The sequence below is a fragment of the Cercospora kikuchii genome, assembly GCF_019650295.1.
Source record: "Cercospora kikuchii DNA, contig_00007, whole genome shotgun sequence".
Taxonomy (NCBI): domain Eukaryota; kingdom Fungi; phylum Ascomycota; class Dothideomycetes; order Mycosphaerellales; family Mycosphaerellaceae; genus Cercospora; species Cercospora kikuchii.
This window is the reverse complement of record NW_025408588.1, coordinates 86,805-107,772: the sequence shown is the minus strand read 5'-3', so window position 1 is coordinate 107,772 and position 20,968 is coordinate 86,805. Positions and strand designations below refer to the sequence as shown.

The following is a 20,968-nucleotide window of genomic DNA, read 5'->3' as shown; positions in this document are numbered from 1 at the left end:
GACGTTCCGGGAGCCAATTGCGTCGAATGTATTGAGGCCAAGTTTCTGCTGTGATTCGTGAATATCTGCTTGGCTTGTATAGATTGTGGTGGAGGTCTCCGAAATGGCATTCAGTCGTCTCCGCCCCCGCTTGGTAGGTGCAACTAGGTAGTTGATCAATGTTGAATCAATTCTATTGATTGGAAGTGATTCATGTCAGCAACGGCTCGCACCCGTCATTTCTGCCCGCGACAAGGGCCCTGAACAGCCATGATGTGTAGGAGATCACTTAGTACTGCTGTACATTGACATCTGAGCTCGTGTCCATTCAAGCTATTTCGACGAACATATCTGCGAGCCATGGCTCCCTTCTAACCTCAAATATATAGCTTTCCAATTGTGAAATCCTGCTCCCTAGAGTCTGGGTCCCCTTGAGACGACGATGCGAAAGAAGAAACAAAACTCCACAATGCAAGCCTTCCTCCCTCGAGGTGACAATTTTTCTACACAGGGCATTTCCCAATCAAAATATTAAGAACAACGCCAGACCACGTACATACATCCCGACCTCAGCACCCTAAATGCCGCTGACTGCTGTGGTATCTTATTCGCCCGCCCGCCCCATTCAAATCAATCATTTTTACTCCTCTGGTCATTTTTCTCTGCCCACTCGATCATGACTTTAGCGAGTCCTTCAAGCTTTGTGCACTCGCGCTTGTTGTGGGGAGGAAATTGTCTTTGCTCTTGCTCGACCAGACTTTGGAAAGTGCGAAAACGAGACCAGAAACGAAACCAACGAAGATGGCCGAAACACTGGCCATTGTGACTGGTGCATCGAAGAAGACGAGACCGGAAATGGCGATGGGGAGCTTGTTGAGAGCGCCGACCATGGAGTAAGTGGTCGACGATGTCACACGAACACACCAGGCGCTGGTGTAGGAGATGAAGATGCTGCTGAGGCCGGTGAAAATCATTGCGGCGATCATGAGCTGCTGTCGTCCAGGTGGGAAGTTGACGGCCAGGTTGGCTGCGGACCAGTCCTCGAGGAGAAGCGAAGCGATGAGGAGGATAGGAATCGAGAGTAGGTTGTTGTAGTACATGGCTGTGTCATGTCAGTACGTGTCTAGCAGCTGAGACACTGCAATACTTACTGTCAAAGTCCTTGAAGTTGGTCAGCTTGATGCGCTTCCTCATGCCCAGCACATAGCCCGCAGAGCAGACGCAGTTCAGGGCCATCCAGATGTATCCCGCGTTCAAAGTCGCAATCTTCTCAGCGGCCTCGCCTGTCACCGCAGTTCCTCCATATGACGAAAGTGCGTGTGTGATGTCCGCCCATGCTGCAATGATACTGCTCAGAACCATGAGACCGAAGCTCAGAAGAGCCATGCCGGTCACGGAGCCTCCGAACCATAGCACCTCGCCATATGCAATGAGGATGATTGTCAAGTTTTTAAAGATGGTGTAGACAGGAATGCTCAGGAACTGTAGGGCCTTGATGGAGGTGTAGATCATGCCAATCAGGAGGAGCGACACGGGAAACCATTTTCGTGCCTCGTCCACGTTGAAGCCTCGATATGTGATGAATCCCATGGCCTTGCCAGTGGAGATGGCGAGGATACACACAATGGCCTGTAGCGCATATAATTAGCCTTTGCGGACCCCTGCTATCTCGAGGTCATATCGGGAACATACCTGCACGGCCAGCAAGAAGAAGCTCAAATTCCACCCTGTGCCATTGACGCAGTATTTGTTGGATACAGTCATGAGAATACTGCTCCCGCAGTATGCCAGAATGGAGAAGAGCGGGTTGTTCACTATGGCCGCGGGCGCAGCCATCTTAGGCACGATTGGCCTCGGAGCAGCCTCGAAGTGGCCATTAGGCTGGCGGTCGCCGAGCTCTATTGTGAAGTCTCGCTTCTTCTCGTCCGCCATGTTGTACTGCTGGGTTGGAACGTCGCTGTAGCGCGGTGGCTGCGGCGATGGGTCGCGCGAGTGGAGAAGGGGGTTCGGCTTCTGCCAGGCTCGACTGGGACCGAGGGATCGCTGGACGCCGACGAAGGTAGTCGTGGTGGAGGACGTGTGCGCGGAGCGCTGGGAAGGGCGGAGGGAGGAGTGGAGGAGGAGTGTCGTAGAAAGGAGAGTCGGGGTGGATGGTGGACGAGCTGAATGGAGTGGTGATGGCTGAAGGCCAGGCCAGGTAGACTTTTGGGGCGGCGATGGGCCAGGGTCCGCCGAAGTCGTGTCTCTCGCGATTGGGAAAATGGACGACGCGCAAGCCGCTTTTGTTGAGCCCGAATGCTATAGCACAACGCAACGCAACTCTTCACCTACATGTGTTGCCTACTTGTATTAAGCTTCCTGCGGAGTCGCGCTTCTGCATTTGCACGTGCAATTCCCAAGTCCTCGGCCGCTGCGACTTTCTCCTCAAGCATTCAACGCGGATCTTGCCTGTCTCGGCACGGCGGCCACTCCCGCCGCTACTGCGGACGGGCAGAACGATTCGTCCTCTCAGCGGGCAGGAAAGCACACAGCTCAATATCACCTCCTCCTCATGACCATGGCCACAATCGACGCCAAAGTTGCCAAAGTCCTCGACTCGCGTCATGCCGACTCGGACGACGAGGATGCACTGATCGCCGAGTTGGAAAATGACGAAGATACCGAGTTCTCCGCTTTGCGTGAGAAGCGTCTGCAACAACTCCACCAAGAAGTTTCTCGCGCCAAGCTGATGAAGGAGACCGCACATGGAACCTACCAGGAAATCAAGTCCGAAGGGAGTCTGATGGACATCTCCACCTCCGAGAAGCTCTGCATTATCCACTTCATGAAGCCGGATTTCAACAGATGTGGCTACATGGACTCGAAGCTGGCCATCTTGGCAGAGAAGCACTTTGACACGAGATTTGTTTCTATCAATGTCGAAAATGCGCCTTTTCTCGTGGTCAAACTCAACATCAAAGTTCTGCCGTGTGTGATCGCCTTCATAGATGGCAAGTCTGTGGACAGAATCATTGGCTTCGAAGGCATTGGCTACAAGCCCGATTCTTTCACCACGAGTGAGCTGGAGGCAAGACTGCTGCAGAGTGGCGTTCTAGTGAGGTCAAAGATGAATGACGAAGACGATCGCAGACGAATCAAGCGAGAGGTGCAGGAGAGGGAAGAAGCTTGGGATTCTGATGAGTAAGGCGCTTGATGAATCGCGGCATGGCAATTTGAGCCTTTCATCGTATCCGCAAGACCTAGATGGCCTCACAGGAGACCGGCTTTCCCAGCTCTACTCAGCATCGGCCGCAGAGGTCTTGGTATCCGGTTTTCCGCAGTCTTTGAATCTGCTACACGCAATCTGCTCTTCTCCCTGGGCTGTGTGAACGCGGTGGCATGCACGATGTGGTCTGACTCTCCAGAGATTCTTGAGACGACGCCACCCAACCATCTTACAACATCCTTGGTTTTCCTCTCGCCATCTTCGCTGGCATCCTCATCAGCCTGTTCCCCGGAAGTGTTTTTCCCACCACGCGAAGGGCTGATTTTTGGGATCTTGACCAGCATTCGCAGAGTATTGCCCTTCCCACCCCGGATAAGGGTCAATTCTGGGATCTTTGCCCGTACGTAGGACGGGATTGTCTCCCCACCACGAGAAGGGTCGCCTTTTGCGACCTTCAAACTTAGGCCGGACGCGATCTTCTGACCACCACCCGAGGGACCGATTTGTCGAATCTTGGTTCTCGTTTGGCCACGAATTTCCGTCACTGGGGGCAGGAGGGCACGAATTGTGCCAGTTTAGGCCACGTTGCTCGGTTGCGGTAGTATTTGATCGGACTGAGATTCTTGGCCGCTTCTTCTGGGGACCTTCGCCAAAGTCGTCGGGGCCAACACCGGGTTGCGGGGCTCTTGCGCTCATCATGTCGGCAATTCGACAGGATTCGCAATGTTCGAAATGATATGATGCTGGTCTAGGCAATGAGATACAAGAACCCATGGTTTTAAAATCAGTCCCGTGTAAGACTGCAAACAAGCTGGGTGATGGCAGCAGATGAGTTGGGAGCCGCATCACACGTATCTTCTTCAAGCTTATTAGGAGCTGTCAGTCAAGCTTCGCGTTACCGAGACAGTGGTCAGAGAGTCCGTGGGACTACCAATGATCAATCGTTGCAATGTGTCTGGACGTTTGGAGAAGTCTGAACTCTGTTCTGTCGCAGCGGACGAGCGCGGACCCAGCTGTCGCTTTGAAACCATGGATCCAGGTCTTGGCACTCTACAGCCTATGGCAATTCGATTTGCATTACGATGCAGATGTGCTACAGGCATACGATGGTACTGACACAAACCTCTGTTACCATCGGATCTGCATACTTTGCTTTCTTGATTATCCGTAAAGCGGTCACCTCAATGGAACACAGTCTCTCGCCATGTCAGCTGCCGTTCGCGATACAGAATCGAACCTCTCCGAGTCGGATCCGAGACCAGGTCTCGGTCACTGCATCGCCATCTCGATTATAGTATTTGTCGCCGGACTTCTCCTGCCACTAGCCTTCTCATTCTCGTCGACAATCAAACAGGTCGCCTACTGCGACCTTTGCAAGCCACAATCTGGCGACTCGGACCAAGAGTACACTGAGGAGATCCGCAAAGCAGGCTGGAGAATCAGGAAGGTTCTCTTTTCCGCATATATCATTGGCTGTTCGGCGATCTTCGCGATCACTTTCACTCAGACTCCGGATATGGACACTTATAGTCGAGCATTGAAAGCGAGCGTCGGCGCTTTTGTTGGTACCATGATGACGGAGGTCATCATCGCCCTTGGTGTCTGCATCGTGGTCAAGCATCGTCACGTGCTTGAAGTGGGTAAAGCTTGCAGAAGGAGACCGCACGACAGTGTTGAGGCATTTGAGCGGGTAGACTCCGGTAGAGCGGTACAGTGAGGTGGTCACTTGAGAAAGGCAAAGATACAAAAGACTGATGCGACGTTTGTTGACCAACGCTTGTGTTGTTCGTCGCCGTGACGCGACCGCGGCCTGCTCGGTCCCTAAAGCGATGCGGCTAGCTCAGCGCAATTTGCGGAATGGTATGCGGTGATCTTCAGCAATGAGGCAGTGCGTAAAAGGGAACAGATCGTGCGAGGCTACACTGGTGCTCCGGCCTCGCTTGGATTGTGGCGCAGTCCCACTACTGCGTTAAGCAAGGTGTAAGATGCTGCTTCTTTCCCTTGGTAGACAGGCATTTGAGGCCGCCCTTCAGGATTGTCGTTTCGAAGGCAATGCAGCCAGGACCGATATTGCTCGAGACGGCTATATACCTGAGGGCAGGAAAGACTTCGACAAACACTCTCCGCTCAGCACGATTGCTTATCCACACAGTCGATACTCACAACAACAATATCAAACCTTCTTCGATTCCATGGACGCAGAATATCTTCCCGACAACAACTATGGTGGCTACGACTGGTCTCAATACACGTGGGACCCCGCCACTATAACCCAATACAAATGGGACCCAGTCACGACAACTCACCTATTGAGTCCGGTCATCACTCAATACAATTTGCGCCCTGCTGCAACAGCTGCCGCACAAAGTGAGGACAAGGCTAAACATATCATCCTCGCAATACTTAGCAGTGGCGTACTCGGTATCCTCGTTGTGTTCTCTCGCATGATCGGCTACGAGAGGAGTCACCACATACTCTTCGGTCCGGTACAAAAGCCTCAACCCAGTCAGAGCAGCGCCGATACCGAAAGCAACAATGAGGACACGCACGATAGTCCTCCGGCATACAGCGCCAGTGACGAGGTCGCAGCACATGGTAGCAGCGCCAATGCGGAAAGCAGCAGTAAGGATGAAGCTAGTGGTCCTCCGGCGTACAGTGGCAATGGCAACGCTACTTCCACTGAACGTCCAGAGCTATCCACGACAGAGACTCCCAGAGCCTCTGAGCCCTCTCCCTCTCCTCCCCCCAAGGGAGATTTGCTAGTCTTATTCTGGCTCCTCGTTGGTCTTGCAGCGTACATTGGACTGCATATTTACTTTGCCAAAGCAAGTTTCGTGCAGGAGCGAGGTCTCCAATTCGTGGGAAAAGCGGCTCTGATAGCATTTGGAGCTGTAGTGGCGACGGATTTCTTGCTGATAAGTGTCTGCCTGACAGTGCGGTGCGTAAGAGGAACATGTTTTGGGAAGCGGGGCGCTGTATTCAGGCGATGAGATGAAATCGAGAAAGGCTCAGACTGGAGTGGGGAACTTCAGAGATGCGAAAAGGATTGAGTATCGTGAGGCACATGCAACGAATCTCGGCGGAGGACGAAGCAAGGCAGCTGCTGATCTCGTAGCACACCCCTTGGATAGATAGACATTTGAGGCCGCCCTCGAACATTGTTTGCCTCGTGTCGGTCCGCGCCTTTTACCAATGTCCGCCCCAGACGATAAACATTTTCTACAAACGGTGTCGAAATTCTCCCAATTTATTTTCTCGGGCAACAGGAAGTCCTCCTCAAGCACTATAAAATCGTTCACGCATAACATCAACTACAACGATAAGAACGTAAGAATCAACCTCTACCACTACGGAAATGAAATCAAGGCACCTCAATTTGATAGCGGTCACAGTGCACCTCCCGCACAGATCGTCTTGCCCTATGAGAATTTAGTCCTCTTACTACTCATCTGCGGGATGTTTGGTGTCCTTGCCGCAATCTCTCGCTACATTGGTTTCATGACAAGTCGGCACATTGCATTTGGTCGGTGGGAGGAGGAATCTCCAACAGGTAGCACGAGCTCTGGCGCGGAAAGCTATATGGTCGAAAACAGCGGAGACGAACACACAGCTGCAAATCAGCAAAATCGAGAAGAACTCACCATGAAGACATCGTCCGGACCTTCTGATGAGTTTTCTGTTTTCCCTCGAAAAACTCTCACTTGCGAATTTCGGGTTGCGTCTGGTCTCTTGATTTATGTTGTTCTTACTGTTGTTTTTCGGAAGACGATTTTCGTGCAAGGTCATGGTCCAAAGCCGATTGTAAAAGCGGCTGCTATGGCTTTGGGAGTTGTTTTGGCGACGGACGCTCTGCTGATAGGCTGGTCTTTGGTTGTGGAGGGGTTTAGAGGAAAGAAGATGAGATAGGGTGTTGTGGTGTTGTAGGGAAATGGGAAGGGATTGGATCGTGGCACAGAGCCGGACGGATGGAGATGAAGCAAGGAGCGTAAAGATAGCGTGACCCTTGTGTCAAGAGCTATTTGAGGCCGCCCTTGAGGATTGTAGGCTTCAGGCATCCTTTGCACTGACGTGAAGGCTGCTGCGCCCGCGATGAGTTGAGGAACTCTGCTGCCCTTCTGGATATCGTCAACAACCAACCACCACAGTCTTCGATTATCTTTCCAAAGATGGCGAACGCCATAAATTTCTCCAGGAGCGGCAGAGATGATGAGAAGGCCACGTTCTCACTCTTGGTCTACTACGCTTTCGTGCTCCTCCTAGTCTTCTGCCGGGGCCTCATTCTGCTCCTCAGGCACTGTATACTCTTCGGCCGAGACCTGACTCCAATGCTCAGCCATCGCACGCTTCTTGAGAAACGAAAACAAGTGGAAGACATTGAAGAGGCTGGCAATGAAATCCCTATCGATATCGACAGCACCAAATAAAGATCAGCCCTCACGCATCGTAGACCTTTCGGCCGATGGGATCAAGCGGCCGACATGGAGAAGGCCACGAACGACACGGCTTCTGACATCAACACCACTCAGAAGGAACCATCACCCAGTCTGCATTTTTACGGCCCTCTGGACCATGTGCCTGCTTGCGACAACTTCCCTCAGGTAATGCATATCAAGGACTACGTAGCATTGGCTTCAGGCTCTGTCGACCGTTCAAATGATCCTTTCATTCCGACTGCACAACTTGGGTGCATAGACTGGTTCTTCTTTGGTCCGATTGTCTTCTCCGTCCTGATGTTGGTCTTCTTTCTTAACCAGACGTACTCACAACAAGGAGGCCCGCTGATAGCTGCAAGGAGAGCCTGGGCTGCATTCAGAATTACGATATGCTTGGACTTGGTGTTGATTGGACGGGCTTATTGGCGTATGCATACGAGGAGATCATGGGTTGACAGAGGGCCGTGGAATGGTGTCATGGTGTTTGAGAAAGGCAAAGTATTGACGACGAAAACGAAGACGAGAGAGGAGAATGGGTCGATCAGGATCTTCAACGGTGGAGAGCGCATCCGAGTTCTGGTGAAACAAAGTTGAGAAGCACGACTTAGCGCTATTTGGACTGACGATCAGGCACTGCGAGCGAAGCAAGGGCTTCGCACATGGCGCAGTTGAAGCATTTGAGGCCGCCCTGAGGATTGTTCCGGCGTGCTATTTAGTGAGCACCTATACCGTCCATGCAGCCGCATCGATCGTTTCATCCGTAGGGATTAATCTGCTCTCCCTCAAGCAGCAACATTGTTTTATTCGGTTTGTCCAAGAGATCGAACACCGTTCGAAAAGATCTCAAACACAACTCTCGACACATCCGAGAACGCACGCCGAATCTTGTCTAGAAGCAATTACATCAAAATGTCCCCATTCCTGTCACTCTTCACCGCCGTCCTCTCACTCATCCTCTCCCCCATCTTTGGGTGCCTATTGATACCCTTCGGACCGTCCACATACGACTTCAGTCATCGCGTACTTTTCGGTCAACCGCCTCAGAAAGACAGCCAGGCCGAAGCATATTTCAACGAGCTAATGAAGGAGGTTCCCGCAACTGAGCAAAATATCAGCCACAGCAACGGTAACGCGGTTCTTCCAACACAGTCCGAGGAAATGCCTGCGAAACTGGGCCCAACAGTTGTATCCTCGCACGATGCTTCACTGCCTCCTCCTTTGGACATTGGTTCTCCACCAGAATCGAGCTGCCTTTACGATCACTGGTTTGGCTCGGCCGCATTCTTATATATTGGGCTGACGGTGTGCTTCGCGTTCTTGATACTTTGGCAAGAAGAAGACGCACTGGCCGAGGCGAAAGCGAGTACAGCGGCATTTGTGCTGACCGCGTGCTTTGATTTGGTGGTAACATGGGCATACTTACTGAATTGGATGTACGCGAACCGAAATGGCGCTGCGAGAGGAGAACAAGCCTGCGAGGATCTGCATGGGAAGAGGGTCGACGATGACACGGAACAGGGGAAAGTTGCGAGCTTCCATGCGGAGCACATCGACCACGGCGGAGAAGACTCAAATGAGGAATGGATCGACTGTGGCGCAGCAGAGCAAGGTAGCACAAAGGTCACAAATCAATCGAAATAGGCGCTGCGGAGCAAGGACTTTGAGGAGAAACACATTTGAGGCCGCCCTTGGCAGGTATCCTATCAGATAAGCATAATGGCCACTGTGCCTGCAACATATAATCCTCGATCAGTGCTTTGGACATGAACTTTCCAGCGATTGTATTCACCCTCTGGTACAGTCCAGCTCCGTTGAAGTCGCTACAATCCATTGGAGCTCCCAATTGCAAGAACGAGAGAAGGGATCAAAACGACAGCCGCCATGCTTCCCCTGTGAACGCGAAGATGAGACTCTCCTTGAGCCACCAATTCTGAGCAGGCATGGTCTTCATGATATTTGATGTTGCGCTCGAGAATTGTCGCTATTCGAACAAAGATCTTTTGCTGTGGCCACGACACACATTCGTCACTGTATCTTTGGTCCAATCCGCCTGCTCTTTGATTAACGTACCAGGAAGGACTTCGTCCGTAGTCATGCCCAGGAGTTTAACATGACAGAATTGATAACAGCATGCATGGTCTACTTGTAACGTGATCAGCTCGTGTGCAAACCCTCAGCGAAGCAAGGGGGAAAGGTACTATCCATGGCAGCCTGTCGTGCCACAGGCACTTGAGGCCGCCAGCTTTTGGAAGATACTCCATTACTGCAGGTGCAATCATTCCTGCAGGGGTATCGCGCGATGAGTAGTATATAACACATGCATGCTACCGTGGAACGCACTAAACACTTTTCAACCAAAGCGTCTTGCCGCCTACAGGAAACGACTTCGTTTGGACTGAGTATCACACTCCATCGAGGACATGCGTGTCACCGAAATGTCGATTTCTGTTCTGTACTGCAGTATCTACGGGATTTTCCTCACAACCTTGCTCACGCTCACCCGAACAATCAGTTTCACGGTTGCAGAAACAGTCCTCTTTGGAAGGCGGATCCGGGTATACAAGCCAACGGACTCCAAGAACCATAATACCAATACCTGCTCCAACGATGGCAACGACAGGGATGCGCCTTACAACAACCACGCAGACATGAGCAAAGGAACCCAGGACCCTTCCACAACTTGCTATGCTTGCTCTTACACACTGGACAAGATTCACGACCCCTGGATGATGACTGGTCCAGCCGTCTGGTGCTGTGTGGTTACTTACTTGGCGGCCGACATATGGATAGCAAGACACATGTACGGGTAGGTCTATCCGGAAAGCGAGCTCCATGGTGACGCGATGAAAGCGGCTACCACGGGGTTCGAAATTTCGCTCGCTGTAGATGTTTTGATCATTTGTGCATGTGTGCTGCCGCGGGCGTTCAACAAGATTGATGATCGGCTTCTAAAGTTCGTCGGAGGAGGCAGGGAAGAGGGCGCTAAGGTAGAAGGTCCGGTCAGAGAGAAGTAATTTCGGAGGGGAACACGATGGGTGAGAAAATTGGTTGGAGATAGTAGAACAAAGTAAGGCATAAATCACACTCACAGCACTTTGACACTGACATTTGAGGCCGCCCTCAAGGACTATTATTTGCTGGTATATAAAATCATTTCATGGTGGATGCGTCCCGTGTGGAACAAACTCATGTCCCCACTCCTTGGGACGACCCACCATTGCAGCTGTTACTGCAGGGTTCTTGCATTGTGAGCAATATATGATACATGCCCGCTCCCGTCCGTGGATCAAGCTCAAAATCTTCCTCGAAGTTCGACGCACAACGCACTCTACATTGTTTCAGATCAAAACTGGCCAACAACAAGAGAATACCATCACAAGAATGGGACTCTCTTTCAAGTACTGCATGCTCTACGGCTTCACCTCCATGATAATCCTCATCATCACTCGATCACTCAGTTTCGCAGCTGTAGAAAGAGTGCTTTTCGGACGCTGGGTCTGGAGATACCATCCGGTGGAGTCCAAGGAAAGGAACACTAGTGCCCATATCACCAGCGACACCAACAAGAAGAATGATAGCAGCGACCAGAAGACGGCAAACTCGGACAGTGCTTCAACTTGTCACGATTGCTCCTCCACAATTGATACGATTTGCCGCCCCTGGATTTGGAGCGGTCCTGCCCTGTTGTGGTTTCTATTGGTTCACTTTGTCGCGGAGAGGTCGGTGAGAAATTATCAGTACGGAAAACTATTCACAGACGCGGAGAGAGACAGGAGAATTATGGAAGCGGCTATGAACGCGATTTTGCTTTCGCTGGCGATAGACGTGCTGGTAGTCTGTACTTGTGTGGTTGCGTGGTTGAAAGGTCACATGGATCGTAGTGTCCGGCAGTTCGCGGAAGGCAAGGAGGAGTTTGCGGAGGCGCAGAGTCTGGTTGTAGAGAAGTGATTCTGCAGTTGACACAGTCGGTATAGCAAAGTATGGCCAAGGAAGCAAGGTGCGAGGCATTCGTGTCTCCATTGTGACACAGGCATTTGAGGCCGCCCCACGTGTCCCTTCAAAATTATCGCCTGTGTAACATAAACTCATGGAAAGACCCACTGCCATGCATCGTGAGCAACAAATGACATATTCCCATCGTGCCATCGATAGAGCTCTTCACCGCAATATTGCCGTCGTTCGATTCAAGCCTCAATCTCATGTAGAGCACCAATTGAGTTCTAACCTTCTGGCCATAAGAATGGACTACTATTTCATGGTACTCTTCACCTTCTATGCCATCCTGGTCGATTTTGTCCGAAAATGCAGTCTCGCAACTGCAGAAAGGATCTTCTTCGGAAAATGGATTTGGGGATATAACCCCAGAAAGACAATCGCCACCGATCCCGATCAGAAAGGCGAGAACGAAAGTGTCGCCGTTGATGATCAGTACACCGAGACAGAGGATGCCAGCCATGGAAGCGAAGTAGAGAAACACGAGAAACTCCCCGTCAACGGCCAGGAGCACACCGATTCAGACATTTCTTCAGATCCTGATGCACCTTATTCCAATATCCCTGGCGCATGGCACTTCGGCTGGCGCTTCGCCGCCCCCATCAGCATACTGTTCATTACGAGGCATTCTGAAGATCTGCTTGAGCAATGGAGCTCGAAGAAGACATATACAATGACAGAGAGCGAAAAAGAATGGAGACTGGTTACAGCGCTTTCGCTTGCATTCCTGGTAACGCTGGCGGCGGATGTTTGGGCAGTTGGTACGTGTCTGGTAGTGAAAGGGATGCAGAAAGTTGCGGGGATGTTTCATGGGAATGATTCGGAGGAAAGTGGTAGGATTTGAGTGATAGAGCGTGCGGTTGGGGAGAGGTGATTCATGAATGGCGTGGGGAACTTTGACTTGATTCTGTGGACAGAGTAATTTTGTGATTTCTGTGTCTGTGAACGATGAGCTTTCGACATCATTTTTAATTCCGACAAACACTCTGCTTTAGAGCCTCGACCTCCTAGCTTCAGCAATCTGTTCAACTGACAGAGATTTGAACGCTTTCGCATCCTTTTCAAATTCCTTCTCAGTCTTGAAAACAAAATATGCCTATTCCAATCATATAAGTCAGTGACCTTCGCGACTCCACATGCCGAACAAGAAACAAACTCAAAACTCACCTCTTGATCCACCGTAGCGATCAATTCCCCCTTACAGTCCCTCATATACATCGTGTCCAACGCCCTTCTCCCCTTCGTCCATCGCAACTGCATCTCACAAAGAACCCCTTGATGCACATCAAAACCTTCCAGCCTCGCAAACCGCACCGTGTGGGTAAGAGAGGCGAATGATCGTACGCGTGATGGAGTAGGCGTCATTGTCTCATCGCCTAACATTGGTGGTCCGAATGGGACGCTGTGAACGATCAATGGGACGTCGAGGATGAAGACGTCTGAGAGGAACATGATTGCCAGGATTTGTCCTGAGGGTGAAGATATCGGACTTGTGATACGGTACTGGGTGCGGTAGGTACGGAGGTTTGGATCGGATTCCTGGGTTGTGTGTAGGCGTTGACAGATGAAGGGTGGGTTGGGGGTGCCTTCTGGAACGCCAAGTGGAAGCATTTTGAGATCTGGTGAGTGGTCCTCGATGAGGCGACCGGCCAGATCGATCGCTTCTTGAGAAGGTGGTCTGGTATACTCGTATTGTGAAGGCCAGCCTCGAGAGGTGAGGGGTCGTTTTTGGAAACTGAGCAGGAGCACGCATTTGTAGTCACTGTCGCTGTCTTGCGTCACGAAGACATTCCTTGAAGCGAAGTTGGAAGTTGTCATGAGTTCGACGACTTTGTATCGTAATGCTTCGTTCTTGCCCGCTTTGAGAAACTGTACTTGTGCGCAATGTAGTTCGAAGCCTGATGGTACGGTCTTATAAGCTGCGGCGGTGCCCTCTGTCATGGGCACAGAACCTGCCGCCCTTTTGACTAGTGGCCAACTCCATGGCCGATAGACGCTCGTAAAGTGGTTTGGCTTTCCATCGACTGGCTTGACGGATACGCTGCGCTCGAATTCGTATTGATCTGCCATCGTTGTAAAGAGTGTCGAAGATTCGCCCCGCCCTACAAGATAACCTCTGCGTAGCCTGAGGTCGACAGACAATGTTTAAGAAGTCCCGAGCCAAGCCGCGATTCCTGGTTTAGCCGTGTTCAAGCATCGACATCAAGCCAGATCCTGGATGCCACGCCCTGTGTTCACTCATCACAATCTGATATCCATGTCTGTGCTCGTTCAGTAGCATAGCATAGCACGCCATACTGCCTGTGGTCCTGGTTGACCCTTTTAGACTTCACGCGGCGAGCGAAGGTGCCGAAATCCGCGGCAGCGGCAGCGGCACCTCTTTGAACCGCAAGTCTCTACTGCACCTCAGGAACACAAATCGCCTTCCCAACCTTTAAGTTCGCACAGACAATTCCAGAATTCGCTTCAACGAGCTTCTCCACACTCGTCTTCCTTTTCTCCGCAATTCCCCAACAAGTATCGCCTTGAGCGATTCTATACTTCTCGAATCCAGGACCGCACGTGATTGCCGGCACTTTACCACTCCCACCAGAATTGATATACCACAGAATTGTCATGAGCACAACAGTCACAAGCAAGAAGAAAGGTTTCATCATCTTCCAATCATTCTCGATAGCTTCCGCGGGGATATTTTCGCCATTAAATCCAGATTGCGGAGCGACATTGGCAGATGTGTGGGTGTAATTGAGATTGCCATGCCGTCCGGTTCCTTCCTCGGTTTGGTAGTAGTTGCCTTGGTCGTCTCTGTACGTGTAGACTTGTGTGTCGGCGTCGTAGCCTACTGGGTTCATTTCATGGTGTTGGTCGTCGTCCTGTGTTATGTCAGCTTTGCGCCACGTGTGGTGATAAGATCAGATCTTACGCGGTCATATCTCCAGCTTGCCATGATTGCTGATGCTTTGCTACTGTTGGTGTTGTTCGAGGCATGGAGCCAGGTTCAGGGTGACGAGGTAGGCAGCTGGTGGGGCTGAAACGGTCTTGGCGGGTGAGTGACGTAGTCTGCCCTCATGAAACAACGTCTCTTGCGATTAAAGTGCTGACAGTATTTCGGAGTACGCGACGTCTGTGCTTGCGGACCTGAACTTAAGGTGACGGTACCTAGCTCATCGACAGGACCTAGTCTCGGAGTGCCCGAAAGCACTTTCTGCTAGCGTATCTGCCGAGTTCGAGATTGCTTGTTATTGGACTGATTTCAATGAGATACCACTTTCCCTATGATCCCGAAAGCTATATCCACAGACGCGAACGCCGCGCTCTTCCGGCTTCTGGAATCTGCCGAAAAGCCCTGCACACTCTGAGCTAGGTTGCAGAAGCTTAGCGGACTTAGCTATGTGACTTACGTCCATAGCCTTTCTCACCTGGCGCGCTTGACAGAAGACGGCTGTCTCTTGAAGCCTCTTTGCGGCAGGATATTGACGCAGGTCAAGCCGGTGAGCAGAGAGCTGTCCATTCTTCCGAGAAGCAGCAGGTTCTGGCAACAGATTCTGTTTCGTTGGGATTCCCACTCGCTCGTCATTTTGCTGCCAGACACCTTGCATGTCCGACGGGAAGTGGCGTCAAGGCGCGATAAAAGCTTTGTCGCAAATGTCTCCATTTGCTATCATTCCCAATTCTACCTACGGCCGGCGATCCGCCTGACCTCGATAGCTCTTTGAGCGCTGAGCGCGTTGCTGCTCGAACTTCCATGGCTCTGAGGGATCTTGCTAATATCCCCCACGTCCACGGTAGCCGCCGCCGCCACGCCCACGGAAGCCTCCACCACGGCCTCCTCGTCCTCGAGAAGCCGCCAGCTCTCTCGCACGCTCCACCTCGCTGTTGCGAACGTATCTCGGACGCTCTGGTGGCGGGATGTCGGCGTAGCCTTTGGCTGATGCATTGAACATTTTCTTGTTCTCTTTCATTTTGCGTAGACCCTCTTCGGTGAAGCCCCAGTAGTTGCGTGTAGGACGCTCTGGGTCCTTCCAGATTTTGTTGCCTAATGCATCGATGTCCTGGACCTCGTCTGCTTTAGTGTGCGTATCGAAACAGTGAAGCATCTCGCTGAGAAGTGCTTCGGCATCTTTTCGAGTTTGATCGTCCACTGGCTTGCCTGGCAAAAATCAGTCTCTGGGTCATTTTTGCCGTCAACATGTAGAGCGGTACGTACCTCCATTCGCGAGATGATAGCCACCGTGAGGCAGAGCACGCGAGAGCAGCGGGTAGCCACGTTCCTCGCGCAGCTTCAGCCCATTTGCAGCTGGGAGCAGGTGCCATGGTGCGTCTGGATCATCCTTCACGCCATGCCTGTTTCTCAATATAGGCCTTATACTCCGAGTTGATTGTGCGAGCAGATGTGTCGTAAGGTCCAGATTCTTGAGGCTCGGATCGTGCTTGCGATTATCGGCATTCTCTGCTAGTTTTTGGAGTCGGTCGAAGTCCGATTTCGAGAAGACTTCGGCGAGATTCTTCGTCCAGTTGCTGAGTACATCATCCAATGCATTCTTCGGCTTTGCCGCTTCTCCCGGCGTTGTGCAGGCGGCCTCCTCGAACATGTCAAGACAGCATTGTTTGGCGGAATTGAGAGCTTCGCGCGCGTATTTCCGCTCCTCGTCTGTTGTGGGGTGGCGCCCTGCTTTCGAGTCTTGCCGCGACGACTCGAGAAGGGAGACGAGTATTTCATTGATGATGTAGAGCGTATGTATTCGTCTCGCATGCGATGCTGGCAGATGATTTGTGGCGCCACCGGCGGAAAGGCCCAAGACCTCATCAATGCCTGACGCAGCTTTTGACTTCCAGGTCCCGGGAACGAACAATCTGCACAAAGTCTGCAGGTATCTGAAGTATACCTTGCGCACCTGTGGGGAGGGTAGGATGTAATGTATGAACTGTTCTTTGCAAAGCTAATGTGACGGGTGAGTGTAAGTGAGCACTTTGAAGAAGACGGTAAGGTGGCTGAGTCAACGACAAACCTGGATATCCTCAATGGTGCATATATTGCACGTCTTACAGATCTGAGCAGTGATGGCGTCTGCCTTGTACGATTGCAGACCAGCGAGCCGGAGAGCTGCGCCAAAAGTTGCTCGCGCTTCATTCACATTGCTTGGGCGTGTGATCCGGGCGGCTTCGGAAGTCATCACCCCGTCTTTTTGAACCTGCTGGAGGACGCGATATGCGCGATCCATGGTGATAGAAGCGCCGCGCAGGCGGTGGTGGTGGTGTTGTTGTTGGTGAAGTCGCGGCGACCCTCGAGAACTTTGAGCCGCCGCCGAAGAATTTGGCTTGGCAAAAGAGCCTCAACTCGAAGGGTCAAACCAACAGCTGTTACACAACTCAAGCTATTCTGTAGGATACTGTGCCTTCGATAGCGATGAAATTCGTTGTATTTGAGACCATTCATATCGTGACGAGGTCGTAGAGTCGTGCCGTAGCCCCGTTCCGTGGCCGTAGATCCACTTCGTCGACCCGTCGGCCTGGTCCAGCAACGACGTCAACAGCCGCGTTGATCGTGGAGCTCCAACGACTCCTCTGTTCAGCACTTTTCTCTAGACTCCGAATGCGCAAGTCACACGCTCCTTGCAGCTGAGCCAGTTGTCAGCAGTCCCTGCTCCTCCGGTAGCAAGTCAGGCACTGCCCATCCCTCGCTCCTTCGACCATGCTGCAGAGGCAGCAACGCCCTCCCAAACTATTCGATCTGTCTTCCAGATAACCTGCCGAATTCTGTTGAGCCCCAAGACACAACGACTGAGACACTGTCCCTCTGGGAGCAAGAGCAAGAGCAGGAGCAGGTGCAAGAGCGAGGGCAATGGGCGTGTCGGAGAGCAAGATCGCCTTCAAACAGAGCGTGTTCAAGCTCATAGGAGACGATGTGCTGCAGCCAGACAACGACATTTTCGCCAAGTACTGGACTATCCCGGAGCGCGTCGACGATGTCTTCGACTTGTGGGTGGGGGGAGACGTTCGCGTCCTGACATACACCAACGCATCTGAGCCAGGCGCCCGCAAAGCCTCTCCGGGAGAACAATGCTCGCCCATGACCAACCTCGAGACCCTGCTGTATAATGCGATAGCGCAATTGGAGAGGCTGCAGAAGGATACCGAGCAGCCCGATGAGCTTGTTGCCCGGCAGATCCTCAACTGCATGCGCATCCTGACCCGGGTGATGCCTTTCATCTTCGAGGCGGACCACTTGCGAGAATGGTACGACAAGTTCTTCTGGCAGCCAAGGAAACCACAGTTCCTTAACTGGGACGAGAAGCGAGATACACACACCCAGCTGTTTGACGGTCTAGATCCCAGCAAGCTTTATTCAAAAGAGGACAAAGACAAAGAGATCGGACCACCTCTAGGCGAGACGTTGATCGATTTGGTAGTGGACTACCTTTTCTGGCGAGGCCTGACCCTCCCATCGCAGCAGGAAGACAGCGGCAAATCGGACAGAGGATATGAGCTCAAGGTCTGGAAGACGGGCATTGGCTGCAGCACAAGCTCAAAATGCACCAGCGAGCATGAGCGGAACCAGTACGAGGTCATCAGGTTACTGCTCACCTTGACGAGCAGTACTCTGTATCTGCGGCCAGATCAGGTTGCGCTGGCCAACAACAAGGCTCTGACGTATCTGACAACGAAGCTCGAAAAGCGTGTTGTAAATGCCATCAACTGCTCGTGCTTGAACACTGTGCTCAGATTCAATCCCAATTTGTGGACAATACCGAGCGGCTGGCAGGGAGCCCGGGATACCAAAAAGCTGCTTGTGCTGAATTGTATCCAGTTCTTGCTGGTGACGATGGTGTATATCCCGCCAGAGGGCAAGAACCTCTTCAGATCCTCAATGGGAGCGCTGTTCCGGCCTGACGACTTCCAATTCATTCATCATGGCGTCAACCTAGTGATCTCCCAGCCGGTAAGTCTGCGATGGTATCCGCAATATTTCTTCGTGTCTCGCTTGTTGACTTTGATCTCAGATGACCACAAGCAACTTCAGCATAGGGAAAAGCAATGCTGGTCACCATGCCACCGAGATGATCAGCTTCTTGTGGGAGCTGATCCAGTGCAACAAGAGGTTTCGCCGGTACCTCTGTGAAACCAAAGTCGGCATGGACTATCTGGTCATTTTCTTGTTTTACGCCAGAGACTCTGTCGCCGATGAGACAAAGCAAGGCCTCATGAGAATGGTCATATTCGTCATCCAGTCGCTCAGCGCCGAAGCAGCCTTTTGCGCAAAGCTCAACACGCCTTTCTTACATGTCAGCAGCCTGCCGCCGGTAATGCGGATAGAGAACTTCCATGGCTCGTATGCTGACTTTTTGATCTGTGTATGGTCCCCTTCTTCTCGCCTGTTGTGCTCAATCACTGACGGACTGCAGTCAATACATTGCCTTATCACGGCTTCGAAAGGACGGCTCGAGCCGGTCTATCCTGCACTGTTCAACATTATTAAAAATGTGGCACCGTATGCGAAGCACTTGCAGCGCGCTACGTCTTCGAAGTTGGTGAACCTCTTCGAAATGCTGTCGGCGCCAAGCTTTTGTCTGAAGAATGACACCAATCATGTCATTCTCAAGAATCTGCTTGATGCTTGCAATGCAATTCTTGATAATCATTATCGCGGTATGTCTATCTCTTCCTTAGTTGTGACCCTTCTTCGTTTTACATGCCTTGAGCTCGAGCCGCTACATTGTAGCAGGGCAGGCAAGAGACATGTCTTGAATGCGTGTTCGATAAAGCTGGCGAATTCTTGGCCTGTCGCGAAGTCCAGATTGTCGGAGCGTGTCCGCAATTTCCCTCTGAGTCTCGTGGCTGGCCTGCAATCATGGCTGAGATCGGGTTCGCCTACTGTACCTGAACTTGGCATTGTAGCACTGAAACATTTCGAAGGCCCATCCTGGCCATGAACCCCATCCGCTGATCAAATGGCATCTGCAGAGAATCAACAGTTCATCAGAGTGCTCATTGCGAGCAAGAAGCATTTCAGAGCCCTGCAGCAGATCACCGTCGAAGGCGCGCTTGCAGAGGCGGAGCGCCAGGCGATCGAACGTAAAGATCGTGGGGACGTCCTGAGTCCGACCAGTCACTCGCGCGGTTCGTCGATCGATAGTATGCGTAGACCTGTTGCGCCGCGGACGCCTTCGTTGGCGAATGTGCCGGAGGACACTCGGTTCGCCATCGGGGATGATGAGGATGAGGACCATGAAGGCAACGAAAATGCGGATGTCGATGAAAAAGCTGACCAAAGAGCTTCTAAAACACCAGATGCGGGTGGCGAGAATCGAGTGCCTACTCCCGTGCGTTTGAGTGAAAAGGCTCGGGGTAAGCAACCGGCGGCTGTGCGACTTTCAACGTCACGCCAAACATCAACAACAAGCCTACCGACCTTGACGCCAGTCACCACATCACAAAACTTCCAACCTTCCGAACAGTGGCTAGAAAGCTGGTACACACAACTTCCACTCGAGCCCATTCTGAAAGTCATTGAAGACAGCGAAACTCGAAAACAAGATGGCGTCTCAGCAAGAACTTCCACCTCCAGCGCGCCCGAGGAGCAACACGATGCAGACGTTCGCCGCGCAACTACAGCAGAGCAACCCGGCCTCGGACGAGAAGCCCGCCAATCCGCCCAACTCACCCGTCAGTCCACGGACAGTGGGCGCAGTGCGCAAGCAGCATATGGAGCCGATGGACAAGGTCATCTCGGAACTAAAGGTATGCACCACGCCGCTCATAACGCAACCGCAGCAGAACGACTCGCGCTAATATTTCCGGAAACAGACAATATCAGACCAGCAGCAGGAGGCCCAGTCAGCTTCCAATGGACAGCAGTAGCAATCGGCTGGTACAACGCGCTCATCTGGAGCAGGATCTACTTACAAGAAGCGGAGGCTTTTCAAGGCTCGGGAGGATTGTACAGTAGTACGGATATCAAGCTATTTCGACGACAAGGCGCGAGTCAGGAAATTTCGTTGAAGAGTCCGAAGGGCGCGATTGATGCTGTGGGGGCTTCACTTGCGCAGAGGATCAGTAGTATTAGTATTCCTGATGCGTTTACTGGCGGAGGGGCGACGAGTGGACAGACGGGGGCGGGGAGGTAGTGGGTAGGTAGATGGACAATTGGAAGATGAATTGAAGTATGGCCGACTTTCGTGGCAGAGAGGAGATTGGTTGGTATTGAAGCCATTTGCTCCGCGGTATTGACAAAAATTAGGGGAATGGCCTATACTACTGACTCTAACTAGCCCTATTGAAAAGAACAGAAACTAGGGAGACCTACGGTGAAAGACTACTGGCGTTGCAAACGATCGTGGAGCTCAGGCCACAGCTTGGA

The 20,968-nt window shown here is 52.0% G+C and overlaps 12 protein-coding genes across 12 annotated transcripts; 8 read left to right on the top strand and 4 right to left on the bottom strand.

The window, feature by feature from the left end:
- Window positions 1–653: 653 nt before the first annotated feature.
- On the bottom strand, window positions 654–1,911 carry CKM354_001014500 (uncharacterized protein; the record flags this gene model as incomplete). Its single annotated transcript, XM_044805596.1, has 3 exons — window positions 654–1,081; window positions 1,131–1,608; window positions 1,672–1,911. 3 exons carry the CDS (start codon window positions 1,909–1,911, stop codon window positions 654–656), a joined length of 1,146 nt encoding a protein of 381 aa, XP_044661531.1.
- A 619-nt stretch (window positions 1,912–2,530) lies between these two features.
- On the top strand, window positions 2,531–3,163 carry CKM354_001014400 (uncharacterized protein; the record flags this gene model as incomplete). The annotated part of the gene is made up of 1 exon (XM_044805595.1): window positions 2,531–3,163. One exon carries the CDS (start codon window positions 2,531–2,533, stop codon window positions 3,161–3,163), a length of 633 nt encoding a protein of 210 aa, XP_044661530.1.
- A 1,225-nt stretch (window positions 3,164–4,388) lies between these two features.
- On the top strand, window positions 4,389–4,901 carry CKM354_001014300 (uncharacterized protein; the record flags this gene model as incomplete). The annotated part of the gene is made up of 1 exon (XM_044805594.1): window positions 4,389–4,901. The coding sequence occupies one exon, from the start codon at window positions 4,389–4,391 to the stop codon at window positions 4,899–4,901; it is 513 nt and encodes a 170-aa protein (XP_044661529.1).
- A 475-nt stretch (window positions 4,902–5,376) lies between these two features.
- CKM354_001014200 (uncharacterized protein) lies at window positions 5,377–6,174 on the top strand (the record flags this gene model as incomplete). The annotated part of the gene is made up of 1 exon (XM_044805593.1): window positions 5,377–6,174. The coding sequence occupies one exon, from the start codon at window positions 5,377–5,379 to the stop codon at window positions 6,172–6,174; it is 798 nt and encodes a 265-aa protein (XP_044661528.1).
- Window positions 6,175–6,376: 202 nt separating this feature from the next.
- CKM354_001014100 (uncharacterized protein) lies at window positions 6,377–7,090 on the top strand (the record flags this gene model as incomplete). The annotated part of the gene is made up of 1 exon (XM_044805592.1): window positions 6,377–7,090. The coding sequence occupies one exon, from the start codon at window positions 6,377–6,379 to the stop codon at window positions 7,088–7,090; it is 714 nt and encodes a 237-aa protein (XP_044661527.1).
- A 572-nt stretch (window positions 7,091–7,662) lies between these two features.
- Window positions 7,663–8,211, top strand: CKM354_001014000 (uncharacterized protein; the record flags this gene model as incomplete). Its single annotated transcript, XM_044805591.1, has 1 exon — window positions 7,663–8,211. One exon carries the CDS (start codon window positions 7,663–7,665, stop codon window positions 8,209–8,211), a length of 549 nt encoding a protein of 182 aa, XP_044661526.1.
- Window positions 8,212–8,526: 315 nt separating this feature from the next.
- On the top strand, window positions 8,527–9,258 carry CKM354_001013900 (uncharacterized protein; the record flags this gene model as incomplete). Its single annotated transcript, XM_044805590.1, has 1 exon — window positions 8,527–9,258. One exon carries the CDS (start codon window positions 8,527–8,529, stop codon window positions 9,256–9,258), a length of 732 nt encoding a protein of 243 aa, XP_044661525.1.
- Window positions 9,259–11,704: 2,446 nt separating this feature from the next.
- Window positions 11,705–12,454, top strand: CKM354_001013800 (uncharacterized protein; the record flags this gene model as incomplete). Its single annotated transcript, XM_044805589.1, has 1 exon — window positions 11,705–12,454. One exon carries the CDS (start codon window positions 11,705–11,707, stop codon window positions 12,452–12,454), a length of 750 nt encoding a protein of 249 aa, XP_044661524.1.
- A 147-nt stretch (window positions 12,455–12,601) lies between these two features.
- On the bottom strand, window positions 12,602–13,680 carry CKM354_001013700 (uncharacterized protein; the record flags this gene model as incomplete). Its single annotated transcript, XM_044805588.1, has 2 exons — window positions 12,602–12,706; window positions 12,778–13,680. The coding sequence occupies 2 exons, from the start codon at window positions 13,678–13,680 to the stop codon at window positions 12,602–12,604; spliced, it is 1,008 nt and encodes a 335-aa protein (XP_044661523.1).
- Window positions 13,681–14,006: 326 nt separating this feature from the next.
- CKM354_001013600 (uncharacterized protein) lies at window positions 14,007–14,557 on the bottom strand (the record flags this gene model as incomplete). Its single annotated transcript, XM_044805587.1, has 2 exons — window positions 14,007–14,483; window positions 14,534–14,557. The coding sequence occupies 2 exons, from the start codon at window positions 14,555–14,557 to the stop codon at window positions 14,007–14,009; spliced, it is 501 nt and encodes a 166-aa protein (XP_044661522.1).
- Window positions 14,558–15,374: 817 nt separating this feature from the next.
- Window positions 15,375–16,832, bottom strand: CKM354_001013500 (uncharacterized protein; the record flags this gene model as incomplete). The annotated part of the gene is made up of 3 exons (XM_044805586.1): window positions 15,375–15,760; window positions 15,818–16,550; window positions 16,620–16,832. The coding sequence occupies 3 exons, from the start codon at window positions 16,830–16,832 to the stop codon at window positions 15,375–15,377; spliced, it is 1,332 nt and encodes a 443-aa protein (XP_044661521.1).
- A 620-nt stretch (window positions 16,833–17,452) lies between these two features.
- Window positions 17,453–20,735, top strand: CKM354_001013400 (uncharacterized protein; the record flags this gene model as incomplete). Its single annotated transcript, XM_044805585.1, has 5 exons — window positions 17,453–18,550; window positions 18,612–18,962; window positions 19,014–19,257; window positions 19,573–20,349; window positions 20,416–20,735. 5 exons carry the CDS (start codon window positions 17,453–17,455, stop codon window positions 20,733–20,735), a joined length of 2,790 nt encoding a protein of 929 aa, XP_044661520.1.
- Between the last annotated feature and the right edge of the window lie 233 nt (window positions 20,736–20,968).